General features: G+C 54.0%; 1 protein-coding gene across 2 annotated transcripts in view; it reads right to left on the bottom strand.

Moving 5' to 3' along the window:
* PLCG2 (phospholipase C gamma 2) overlaps nt 1–13,092 on the bottom strand; it is a 141,262-nt gene that overhangs the window by 24,890 nt on the left and 103,280 nt on the right. For both annotated transcript variants that reach the window (XM_040633651.1, XM_040633650.1), the window contains exons 23-30: nt 11,432–11,528; nt 10,029–10,095; nt 8,820–8,977; nt 5,134–5,236; nt 3,670–3,879; nt 2,286–2,431; nt 1,438–1,552; nt 447–614 (exon numbers count right to left, since the gene is read on the bottom strand). In XM_040633651.1, the coding sequence (XP_040489585.1) occupies nt 447–614; nt 1,438–1,552; nt 2,286–2,431; nt 3,670–3,879; nt 5,134–5,236; nt 8,820–8,977; nt 10,029–10,095; nt 11,432–11,528 (1,064 nt within the window). The remainder of the gene's footprint in view (nt 1–446; nt 615–1,437; nt 1,553–2,285; nt 2,432–3,669; nt 3,880–5,133; nt 5,237–8,819; nt 8,978–10,028; nt 10,096–11,431; nt 11,529–13,092) is intronic.

The following is a 13,092-nucleotide window of genomic DNA, read 5'->3' as shown; positions in this document are numbered from 1 at the left end:
TGGAGGTTTATCAACCATTCAGTTTTATGGAATAGGAAGGAGAAGCTCTCACGATGTGGGAAGAGGCAGATCTGAGACTGTAACTCACAGCCGATCGGGGCCCTTTCCTTCCCAGCCGGGGACAGTGCCAGCCAGGACACGTGGGAGGTGCAATCATACTGCAGCCCCCAGCCTTTCAAAATGAGACCTAATGCCCCCCTGCCTGGTGGACCATCCCCTAATCCAGCTTTGCACACAGAGGCCTGACTGCACAGGGTGCAGCCTCCCTTAGTCTGGATGTCAGCTCACGGTGACCACCTTATGTGATCAGCCGTCCAAGCCACCCAGTTTTGCAACAATGTAATAAAAGCCAGGAAGAATGCTGCTTCATTCTTTCTAAAGCCAGCAGCAGCACAGACCAAAAGTGATGCTAGCCCAAACTGAACCTCTTAATTAAAATGTCTTACCTGATTTGATTCCTTTGATGGGGTAAGTGGCGTGGGCGAGGAAATTGGGATCACTGAACATATCTTCCTCGTAGACCACAAAGCGCAGAAATGCCAGGTTGGGGTCGTAAATTTCAAAGGTCACTTTCTCCTGTGTTGCAGCCCAAACAGGACTTAGGCCATTGTCATCTGGAAGGAGACTGAGGCTCAGCAGAGGTTCCACTGGTCCTGCCCCCTCCTGGTAAAACCACCTCTCTATCCCTCGGCCTTTTGAATCTCTTTAGCAGCCCTATAAATACGTATCCGTGCCAAGATCTAAGAAATACTTATTTTTCCAGTAGCATTCCTGGTAAAGATGCTATCACAGGTCTGGCCCATAGTAAGCAGAGAAAAGAAGAGACCACATCCCCTTGCTACAGTTCCCATCTCCGCCCCCTCGGGTAGGGCAGGAGTGGGATAGCGGGAACAGGTAGGTGTGGAAGAGATCAGAGTGGGGACAGGGACGAGGGTCTGGCTCTCTCTAGAGGTAGAATGCATGTGGGTTCCGGAGTCGTCGGGGTGAACCAGCCTCGTGGAGCAAGGGCAGCAGCTAGCCTGCCTGCCCGCCCACCTTGGGAAATGCCAGTATACACCAGAGTCGTTCACCAGGCTGCCTCTTACCAGGGGCTGTGTTCCCAGGCCTTAAAACATTGACTGTTTACTCCTGGCTGCAGACCCTCCCTTCCCTCAGAGGCTAAAATCACCCAGGGGAGGCAGCAGCCTGGGGGGTCAGCCACATCTCTGTGTCTCTGCTCCTTAGCCTTGGACACAGTAGATAAGCAGGTGGGGGGCCGGCCCAGGACTCCCAACATGAGTGACAGCAAAGAGCAGCACTGTGTACCCATCCAGCTAGTTAATCGTGGGGCCCTGGGTTCTCCCCCACACCCCAAGCTGAGCCATAGCAGGCACTAGGGATGAAGGAAAAGCCCCGGACAATAAGTATACACAAAACCCCCCACCGGCTGCAACTTACTCACAACTGTTGTCTTAAACTTGTTGTTGTCATATTCGGCTCCGCAGATTTCCACCTCCACAAAGGGACACGCAATACTTCGTCCAAGCTTGGGGAGATGGCGAGCCCCGAGAACCTAGGACACCAAAGGTAAGTACTGGGATTCTCCCCAATGCAGCAGAGAGCTCAGTCTGGGTGCTGGAGAAGGACCATAGGAGGTCCCAGCCAACCCTCTGCCAGGGGGGCCGCCCCACTGCTTCCCTCTAGTGGATAGGGAGATAGGGCCGGAGAAGCCAAGATCCGAGCCCGCCTGCCATCACACTCACAGACCTGCCCTGAGCACAGACACGCACACACGTGTGCCCATGGACAACCTCCAGAGACAGCCCAGGAAAGAAAGTGGTATTTTTTTTAAGAAGACTTTTCATTACACATGCTGCATTTTTTTCTTCCTTAATCATATGAAAAATGCAATTTAAATCTCTACCTTGCATAGTTTCCAAAAGAGAAGAAAACCCAAACTCTTACAAAGAGACATAACTGTCTCTGAAAAGTTGGATGCATTTTAAACAATTTTCACCCCCTAAAACTGGTCGCTGGGGGGAGACACTCTCTCTTCCGCGAAGACCAAACGGCCATTTCTCATGCTGTATTTCCCTCCTTCCCTGGCTGAAGGCGGACTTCACTGAGACCCTGCTGAACCCAGCAAAAGATGAATTCCTACCTCACCCCAGCAGGTGACATGGAGAGGTGACCAAGTCCCCTCCCTATGACCCTGGGGTGCCCTGTAATTCAGATCCTGAAACAGTGACTGGGGATTGATGGTTTCAACAAGCTGACAGGTGTCACTAGGCACAGGCCTCAGTTACCTTGACTGACAGAGTCATCAGGATCTTCCTCTGGGACTCCGGTGGCATGGGGTCATACTTCTCGGACCTCATGCTCTCAGGCTGGAGGACGTAGCCCGTCCGCCCGTTGAGTGAGAACAAGGCGTGATTCATCTGCATGTACTTGTCTGGGAAGGAAAGGGAACGGCAGCTGTAAGAAAAGGTGGCCTCTTGGGCTGGCGGTGCTACGTGGGGAGTGATTTATACCTGTTTCCAAAAATAATTTCAGGCACTTGTTAAATTACGCATTAAAAAAAAAAAAAAAAACCCAACTGGTGAACGCCATTCTAGGTATTACACTAAAACCTACTCAGCACTCAAAATTTCTTACATTTTTTTTCCTAAGAGTTAATTTTAAAATTTCACTTAAGATAGGCCTCAGGGGAAAAAAAGTCATTTTAACTCAAATGACAGGGAAAGATCCACACAGGAAAGCGATCTGATAATGTTGCTATAAATACCTCCACCCCATTAGCGAGATGAGCTAAGAAGCAGGAACAGTTTGCAGAAAAGAAAATGCTTCCTAAATACGCGGAAAACTGGCTCACTACTCCTAACAAGGGAAGCCCTCAAGGTAACGTGACATCAATCTGCACCTGTCTGATGCGCAAAGATCGAAAAGTTTGATAAAACTAGGTTGGTGAAGTCATGCTGGCAAGGTGTATTCGAACGTCTCCCCACTTTGCGTTCCCACCCACGGTGTCTCTGGAGGGCAGTCTGATGAAGTGTTGGAGCTCAGGCACGACGGGGTGCAGGGGTCCAGTGGGTCTCCTCAGGAAAGTTGGACCAAAGCCAGTGCAGTAGCCCCTGGCCTGTGCTCTGAGTGCCCGTGCGTGAAGCGCCGCGGTGGGGGAGACTGGTTAAATAGTTGAGGGTTCCACTCAATGGAACCCGGCATACGCGTTAAGACAATATAAAGGAGACGAGTGAAGAGATATCAACAAAAGAGCACAGCACTGTGATTTATGCTACCATTGGAGTAAAAAAAGTTTTGCATGTTGGCTTTTCTCGGCAGTGACCATCTCGGCAACAGTCTGAGCATGAAGCCCTGAAAGAAGGATGGGCCAGGAGAAGGGCTCCCTGAAGACAGCCACCAAACACCTGGATCCAGCTGTGCCTGAAGCTCGGTGCCAACTCCTGGACTTCTTCATTACATGAGCTCAGGTGTGTCCTTCCTCCCCTAAGCCCCCCCTGCTCAGCGTTGGTCACCTGGCATCGCAGAGCCCACCAGAAACAAATGCCCGATATGCCAGCACCACTCCAACACTAGCATGCTGGGTGAACCCTGACAGATTCTGGGATAGCAGGTCACACTGGTGGCCCCAGAAGACTGCCTGGTGTGATGCCACCATCGGTGCTCCTTTACCTGGCGTCTGGAAGTTGAGTGCCACCATCTGGGAGCCGCACAGCCAGAGGCGAAAGGGGTCGTAGTTGGAGGAGTCCACCCTCTGTCCCTTTGGGTAAACACGGGTCAGGCCCTTCTGATTGTACTTCAGGAGGTCGATGGGTTTCTGCCTGACGACACTGTCCGCCTTCGTCTCCACAAAGGAGCGGATTTCTCGGAAGTCGGGGTTTTCTGCACACACGAGACGGAGTCACCATTTATCTGTCTGATGCATTTCCCTAACGCTCCCTGCACCAGCTGGGTTCGCGGTGGGAAATGAACCAGGGACCTCAGGGCCAAGCCAGTCCAGTGGCACGGACACTCTTACTGTAACCGGTACTGCTCTGGGCCCTTGCCTTCCGAGGATCCCAGTGTTCCCACAGCCTTTTAGTCTGGGGTGAGTGTAATTTACCTCTTGTTTAAAATCACCACCAGCCTTGTGCCCAAAGTGGTACAGAAGGGGACACGGTGGAGGGTGGCCGCAGGGCTCAGCAGGAGATTTTAGGGTCTGGCTTCCTCCTCAAAGGGGAGGGAAAATGAGGGAACCAGGCACCACGGGGGAGGGAGAGTCCACTGCTGGCAGGCAGGGGTGGGCTCAGAGGGGGGCACAAGACCATGCAACTGAGGCAGCCGGCCCCTCAACATGAGTCCGGTTCTGAGCTCTGCCACAGGGACCAAGGGACCAGCCGCCCAGGGACTGGTAACTAGGCTTCAGTGCTGTTTCTCTGCTCCTCTGTCCTGGAACCACAGAGGCTTGAGATCAAAGAAAGGGTAAAGAAAAGAGGAACAAGATCGTAGGAGGGCAAAGAACTTGCTCCTTTGGAGATCGGAAAAGATTCATGTTTGAATCCTTCTGTGGCAAACTCCATGGCCCCCAAAGCCCTCCAGGTCCTGATTCCTGGAGCCCGTGACTCTGTGACTTAAAGGGCCAAGGGACTTTGTGGGTGGGACTAAATTAAGGAGCCTGAAAGGGGGAGATTGGCTGGGCCCTAAATGTAGTGTCCGTGGATGAGAGAGGTAGAAGGACATGTGACCGCTGGCCAGGGGCTGCCGGCAGCCACCGGAAGAGGCAAGGCACGGATACCCCCCTCGGACCTCTGGCCGGAGCAGGACTGCCAGCATCTGGGCTGTAGCCCGGTGACACTGAGGTTGGATTTCTGGCTTCCAGGACTGCGAGCGAGCAAACGGGTGGTGGTTCCCACCACCAGGCCTGCTGTAACCCACTGGAGCAGCAGTGGGAGAATATTGCACCTTCTGGGAGAGTTTTCTTCCTAAAGACACCAGAAGGGCGCATCTCAGCTGCATGCTCGCCCTGAGGACGCACTACACTTAGAGCAGTGGAGAAGGAGCAGAAGCCGCTCTCACTCTGCCCTCTGACAGCACCTGACTCCAAAGGAAACCACGGTTTGCAGGGAAGGGCAGGGGCAGAGCCAGGGGAGACCGTACCTAGATTATCCTTGGTCTTGCTGGTCGGCTTGCAGTAAACTACCAGGTCCGAGAGCTCGATGGCGATGGACTGGTTCTTCTCCCAGTACTTCATGTTGTTCTCCTGTTGGAGCCAGCCCCCAGCATCAGCCCTGAAGCTGGCCCGCATTTTCCTCCCCAGAAACCCCCACCCCTTTTCCGCCTCCCGCAGGCTCAGATCCTTAATACAGTTGGAAGCTTTCCTTGGCCCTACCCCTCCTCTCCTGCCTTCCGAAATTCCTACATTGTTTCCACCCAGAATTGGACGCTAGCTGGATCCCTAAAGATGGCTCTCAAGAACAAGGGTGAGGGTCCCCTTTGTCAGGACCCCACTCTCCTCCACGCTCTGCTCAGAGGCTTTTGCCCCATCCATTCCCCTAAAACCACATTTAGACGTCTCCAAGCCCACGACCTCCTGTCCTGATGGGCGCCGCACATCCTTGTTTGAACCCTCTCACCCATCACAGCTCGCGACAAAGGCTGTCCAGGCCCTCGGCCATTGCCCCTTGGCGGACACGCTATCCAGTCGATCTCCATCTGTGTAAGGATGAGTGCTTGCTTCACCCCAAACCAGACAACTTTCTCAGGTCTCCCCAGATTCTGACTTTCTCCCCCTGGCACAGGGGAAACCCAGAGAGAAAATTAAGTGCAGGTGCTACCCTTTACCATTTACAGGGCTACGTAGCCTCGAGCCCCACATGCCAGGTGCGTGATGGATATCATGGAGGGTAGCCCCACCTCCCCCGAGAGGTAGAATTTGTGCCCATTTTGCAAAGAAACGAGGTTGAGTAGCGTATCCACACTCCAAAGCAGGCCAGTGACGAGACCCGATGCTTCCACATGGGGCCTCACCCTTGTTAGCACCTTGCTTTGTCCCTTATACGTCATCTCCTGGAGAAGCTTTTTCTAAAATCCTCCTGAGTTCAGATCCTGGGTCCCTCTGAACCACAGCAATGACCACCTGCTCCTCACACTGTACCCCCCCCCCAATCATCCTTCCTCTGCCAGTCCATGAGATCACTCCTGCTTCTGGACTCTGCCCAAATCATTCCTCCTCCAGGAAGCCGTCCTGGTTAACTCCGGCCAGGACTAGGAAAGGAGTGGTGCATGCACCACTCGTGCCTAGAGCTGTCCCCACAGAGACCTGTGCAGGTAGCAAGTGTTCAGGGGACAGCTGGTGATTTGGGGAGCGATCTTCCTAACGCCTGGTTAGGACAGCAGGAACTGGAATGAGACATGGACTCAAAGGCTGGCCCTCTATTTACTGGCTGTGCACACTGGGCACATCATCTCTCTGTGCCTCAGTTTCTACAATTAGAAAATGAGGTTAACCGGAGGGCTCCCCTCCTAGGGCCACTGAGATGTAAGCAGGGAGCTGCACCCCACCAGGTGTGTGGAAGACCCCAGTGGTGGCCCTTCAGACCGCCCTGCACATGCTTCCCCTAAGGACAACAGAATTGTATAAAACATGGCCCACCCGTGCTGAATTGTGGAAATTTGGCTTCACAAAGCACAGAGCTAAGACAAGTCAGAAGGTGTCCCTTTCTTCCCCCAACCTCAGCAGAAAACAATGTTTAAGATAAAAAAAAACCTCTTGCTTCTTCGAAATTGTGCAACAATTACTCTCCAGACCCGTAGGTTTAACCCAATGGGCTGTCTCAGAATTCGAAGTCACAGCCCGCTTCACTGGCAGCCTTTAGGAAACGAACTAGACAATCTTGGTGACCGGTCTTTTGCCCTCCATGGTCAGGTCACAGAGGCCTGAGCAGGGGGTCGGGGACAGACGGGACGATACGGCCGTGGCCAGGAGCCAGCAGTGAGCTCAGTGTTCATCGTGTTGGTTTCCCCGGGACTGCGGGGGCCTCTTCCCTGTTCCCACACCTGCTCCTCATACAGCCGGCTCTGCCCAGAGGCGGGATTCCGTGGTTTCTGCCCACTGCTGTTTTCCTAACCTTCACACGTAATAATGAGAATTAGCAGACGTAAAACCAATTAAGGAGGAATGCAGATCAAAAGCAGAGAACAGAAGCCTTGAAGAGCCAGGCTCGAGTTCAGGACCCTTCCTGCGGGGGTGGAGAACCTTCGAGTCAGGTTGCATTTGTCTCCGGTAAGAGCAGTGGGGAGCCCCGGAGCGCACCATACCCCTTTCTCCTCTGAGCCCCACAGACCATCCTCAGGCCTGGGTGCCTCGGAACGAGGGCTGTAGGACCAGCAACTAAGGGCTCTCTCACTACTGTTTTCTCTACTCTCAGCTTGGGGGGGGGGTTCCCAGAACCCCAAATGCTAGCACATGCTCAGGAGGGTCCCGTCCCGTGCTGGCTGACGGTGTCCCCCAGATCATGACAACAACCATTCAACTGACGAGAGGAACATACCTACAAGGTGGGGGAACCGATCTTCAAATGAACCCCAGAACAGTGGTACCCCACTCCAGCCCCCACCCCGTGGCAGGAGGGCAGAAAGGCTGCCCCCCAGCAGCAAAAGCAGGCACAGCCATACTGGCCACAAGGTCATGGTTCAGCCCACGTGCCTGGCGACGCTGTGACATGTCTAGGGAAGCATGTAAGGCCTCTGAATAGACTCGAGGACAGGCCAAGAGAGCAGGCACTCCCAGGAAGGATGCCCATCTGCCCAGCCCCCTGCAGAAAGCCTTCTAAAGTAGACCACATTCCAGGGTGTTGAAAGGGGGGCCCGGGGGCTTCTGCAACCAGAGACTGGCCAAGATGTGAGTGCCCGCCCAGGGGGAAGGGAAGAGCTCAGGACACTGGAGGAAGGAGATTCATCAACTGTAACCAGAGGTCAGAGGGACCCACAGGTCCTGAGAAAGCCTGGAAGTCAGTCCTTTGGATCAAGATCTGCCTTAGAAGCAACTGGGACATGGGAAACCCACAAGAAAGCCCAGATGGCACCTTGCTCCATCATCCAAGAAACAGTAACCTGGCCCGTGTCCTCCTGGTAGGACAGAGAGATGGTCCCCCGAGCCCCGCTGTGTGTCAGGCACAGGGCCTGGCCCCTTCCGTGCATCATCTCATTTCATCCTCCCTGCATCCCGTGACTTACGTATTGGGCTCACTTTACAGACAAGAAAACTGAGGCCCAGAGACATGCAGTTACTTGCCCAGGGCCCAGCCCTGCCTCATTCTAAACCTGCCGTTCTTACCCGGAATATCGCCCTTCTCATAAACCCCTCCAGCCGGACACTAGTGCGCCAGTTGGGATGAACCCTGAAACATCCCTTCCCATCGGGAGTGGAAGTTCTGCCCCAAAAACACACACTGGAGGAGGGACAGACCGGGGTCTTGTTGAGTTCGAGGACCCCCTGCAGGTCCAGGGAGGTGAGCTGGGGCCATGCTCACTACGGGGGAGGAGACCCAGGCTGCTGTGAACGAGGTTTACAGCAAAAAAGCATTCAAAGTGAGGAGCACAGTACTCCCCGTTAGGATACGCAGGGTAAGACAGCTCCAAATATCAATGATCACTCTACCCCGTGAGCCTTCTGAAGGTTCCAACCGGCTCTAGCCTCCCAAGGGACCGCCAGGGTCCCTTTCTGCTCCATGAGGACTGGCGCGCCTATGGCCCAGCCCCACTCCACGTCTTCCCTGCGCCTCCCGCGGCCCGGGCCCACCCACCGCCTCCACAGAGTGAGCCCTGCTGAGCCGAGTGCCCACCTTGGTGTCCATCTTCCAGGTGATCTCCCGGATGCTCTGGAACCACTCGAAGAGCTCCTCCACCTTGTCCGTGGCAAACTCGACTGGGGGGTCGCCTTGCTTCTTGGGCTCCAGGATAAACACGAACTGTTTCTGGTTTTTCCCCTGGGGGGCTTTCACTTCGGGAGAGAGAACAGCGAAAGTCCTGAGCAGCCCGTGTGGGAAGGACTTCACACTGCCCAAGCCGCCTCTTGCACGAACCCAGCCAAAGCGCATCTGCTACAGGCCTGGTCCACGGGGACCGGGGCGTCTGCCTTGTGGCAGGCAGGCTCTGGCCTCTCCCCCTGCATCACGGCCTGAGATCGGCAGCCGGCTGAGTCGTGTTCTTGAAGAAGCTATGTCGGCAGCCTAACACCCTGTACCTGCGGGTGTGATTTACTTGGAAATGGGATCTTTGCAAATGTCCTTAAGGATCTTGAGAGGCGATCCTTCCGGATTTAGGATTTCCCAATCCAAGAACTAATGTCCTTACCAGAGAAAGGAGAGGGAAACGTGAGACACAGACACAGGAAAGATGGCTCCGAAGACAGAGGGAGACATTGTAGTGCTGGAGTGCCAAGGATCACCAGCGGCCACCAGAAGCTAGGAGACAGGCATGCAATAGATTCTGTCTGCAGAGAAAGCATTTTCTAGAAAGAAAAGGCCATGGGAGGAGAAATTACCTGCTCAGTAATATCACTGCCTAAGATCTCTGAGCTCTTGTAGGCCAGGCAATATTTTAACCAGATCACATGCACGGGCTCTCATTTAACCCCATCACAACCTTTGAGGGGTGTTACTCGTTTTATATACATGTTACAGGAGAGGGAACAGACTCATTGAGAGGAAGTTATGCAGCTATGAGTGGCAAAGCGGAGGCTCAAATTGGACCTGGCTCCAAACTCCCTCTTCATAACCCCCGAGCCATAGGCCTGTGCTCTGCAAATAGGGCCCAGCCCCGAATACCCCAGCCCTGCTTCATCTCTTAACTGGCCGTGGGACCTCAGCCAGGTCTCCTGGTCCCTGAGGGGCTGGGTTTCCTCGTCTGTCACGTGGAACACAGACTCAGTGTCCTGGGTGCACAGGCTAACGGATCGGTGGACGGCAGCCCCCTCCCTGCCTGGGGTGCTTCTGACACCCGGCTGTGGGGATGTGGGTGGGAATCCATGCTCAGACCATGTATGTACGTACCGACGTTATAGGTGTTGAGATCCAATATTCCCCTACAAAGAGACCCTAAGGGATTGTCTTCAATAATCTGTGAAGAAACAAGACATAACTCACATTAGTCTTAACAGGAATAATAAAAAGACAACCGGTTTTCCAAAGCACACCGTTTAGCAGAGACACTGCCTGTGGAACTGTTTAAAATGCATTTTCATTACAGGATACATCCGTGGGGAGAGCGCTCAATAATGAAGCGTGTTGCTGACGGGGACCCCGCGGCGAGCAGGTGCCAGCAGGTTCAACGGTTCATTTTCCGGTCTGTAAAAACGAGCCTTGTGAATTCTAGAACAGGTTTTGAAGCACTTCCATGAATCTGGTCTCAAAAAACAGCCTCGACCCTTATTCTGACATTATTATGAAAGGGGCCAGCTAGCCTCCTGAAGCCCAATTCAGCAACCTTCTGTGGTTCCCCATGTCCCAGGGGCACGATGCCTGTGCTCCGGGATCTGCTTGAAGGCTCTCCAGGCCCTGGCCGGCCTTCCAGCTGCACCTGTCACTGCACGTCTGCGGCATCCAAAGGTGCGGGTGTAACAGGGAAGATCTTGCTCTCTGGACAGCTGGCAGAACCGTGCCTGCCCAGTGCTTGTATTGGCCCCACCCCTGCACCAGGGTAATGCTGACTGGGGGTGAGGGGTCGCATGCCTGCCTCAGGCCCGGCATGCTGAACACAGCCACGTTCCCGACCCCACACTTTTGTTTAGGCTGTACCTCCCACCTGGAGTTCCCTTCTGCCAGCCTTGCTGTTGCTCTCTAACTTGACTTCTAAGGCTCAAATGTCCATTACTCCATGCAGTCTTCCCAGATTGCCCCAATTGCCTTAGGAAATTGCTTGGGCTCGGAAAGGCCTTAAAGTCCTCATCACAGAGAGTCCATCATTGGTGCAGGGCGGTCACCTACCCCGGGCGCTCTCTGAGCCTCCTGGGCAAGGGGAGGCGAGGGAAAAGAAACCAGGTTTGCAATGTCACCAGGAGGGCCTCGCTTCACCGCCACTTAGGCCCGCCCTGCTTACTCAAACGAAGCACGTTCGGAACGTCTGGCAGCCACACAAAACGTGTTTCATTTGCAAGCTGCTTTAAGCAAAGGACAAATTCCCCGTTTGGCCATTTTCACACCGGAGGGAATGCTCCTGCCTACGCAAAGCCTTCCAGCCCAGTGCAACCTGATTAAAACATGACAGGCTTGTCACCGGGACTTTCGCCCACAACTGGGGGGACAATCCCGATTTCCCTGTCACTCTGGTGTCCCTGTTCTGCTGCTTCACAGGGACTGCACAGCAGCCTGTTGTGACATGGCCCTGTAAAGACAGCTCAGCGGATTCCTCGAAGAACAGGACCGGCAGGTCACCCAGTGCAGTGACCCGGACTCACCTGCTTCTCCATCTCCTCCCCGTCGAATGTTGAAATGTCCTCGACGTAATTGGATGGGAAGTACTGCTGGATTCTGGTCCCATAGTCTCCTTTCCACCTAGATGAAAACAGAGGGCATCCAAGGGCCTTCGTGGGGCTGTGTTAATGATCCCTCACTGCTCATTAGGTCCCAACCACCGGGGCGGGGCGCGGGGGGCGGGGAGGCGGCAAGCAGCCAAGTGACCAGAGGGGAGTGGTCATTATCTGTGACAACCGAGCATTTCAAAGGGTTCCTCTGCTTTTTTAAATCAGCAATGAGTGAGTGGAGGGTCCATGTCCTCCCCGTAACACGATTCTAATGTTTGGACAAGGACACCACAAATGTCAATGCTTTAGGTGGACATCAGAGGCCATCTGAGGCAAAAGTGCACGTCTAGAGCAGGCTCAACCCCACTGCAGGGGGAGCTGTGAACTTAGAGACAAGGAAGGTTCTGGAGCTAGATAGCCTGGAATCAGATTCCAGCTCCACCACCACCGATAACATGGGAATAATCCCAGTGCCTCCCTCAGAGGATTTTATTGGGACCAGAGGATTCCGCATATGCTGAGTGTTTTTAACAGCACCTAGTAGCCAGTAAAAGCTCAAATAATGTTAGTTCTCGTTAGTCAGCTAAAGTACAACCCCCCCCCAACCTTCTTCCCTCCTCTGTGACAGCACTGATAACAAGGGACATACCGATCCATGTACATGTCTCAACTCCACCAAACTGTGGTCACCTCTAAGGTTCTCCCCCCAAGTAGCGCCCAGGTATGGGGGCCACTCCCTCCAGCTGCCCCACTGTAGGTACCCTCTGCATCCAGGAAGCTCTATGCAGAATGCATCTCTGACCACACCGCACCCACAGCTCCCAAACTCTCCAGAACCAAGCCTAGACACTAGCTTGACCCCAGGAACACCTGGACCTTAGCTCCTGCCTCTCTGTGCCTCACACTTGACCCTCCTCCCAGACAGCCTGTCCCCCCCACCCTTCTGCCCCTGCTGTGCTGCCTAGCTTCCATGCCTTGGTCCATGTCCTTTGTATCTAGCTTGTCCCTACTAACCATTTGAGACTCAGCTCAGGCACGCCTCTTCCAGGGAGCCTTCTCTGACTGCTACCTAAGCTGAGTGCTCCTCCTCTGTGCTCCTGTGGCATCTGTCCGCACAGCTGGGGAGCCAGTCTGTGCCTTTCATATAAGTTCTACCTCTGTCTGCCCCACTATGTGACACCTTTCTTGATCTTAATCGAATCGGTACTCAGGGGTGGTGAGAAGCACTTAGTAAATGTTTGTTCACCTGAGTAAACAGAGTGGGGACCGGCTGTCCCATGGCCGGGTAGAAATATAGGATTGCCAGACACCCTCTTCCCCTCCATTTCTCCAGATCCCTTTCAGGCCAACTGGCTATATCTAGGGTGACCACAGGTACCGTTTGCCCAGAACTAAGTTCATACCTGTTCTCCGGGTGTAGTTATTGACAACAGCATTCCTTTCGCTCTAAAATGCGTCCCAGTTTGGACAAAACTGACTCAGTCCCCCCCCATATTGCACTAGGTTGGGAGGATGTATGGAAAGGTGGATGACGCCCCACTAGGTGGTGCTGTTGCCAGCAGAGTGAAAGAAACGGGGGGGGGGGGGGGGGGGGG

This window comes from Ursus maritimus, unplaced genomic scaffold (assembly GCF_017311325.1).
Source record: "Ursus maritimus isolate PB19 unplaced genomic scaffold, ASM1731132v1 scaffold_19, whole genome shotgun sequence".
Classification (NCBI taxonomy): Eukaryota; Metazoa; Chordata; class Mammalia; order Carnivora; family Ursidae; genus Ursus; species Ursus maritimus.
This window is presented reverse-complemented; position numbering and strand designations above follow the sequence as displayed.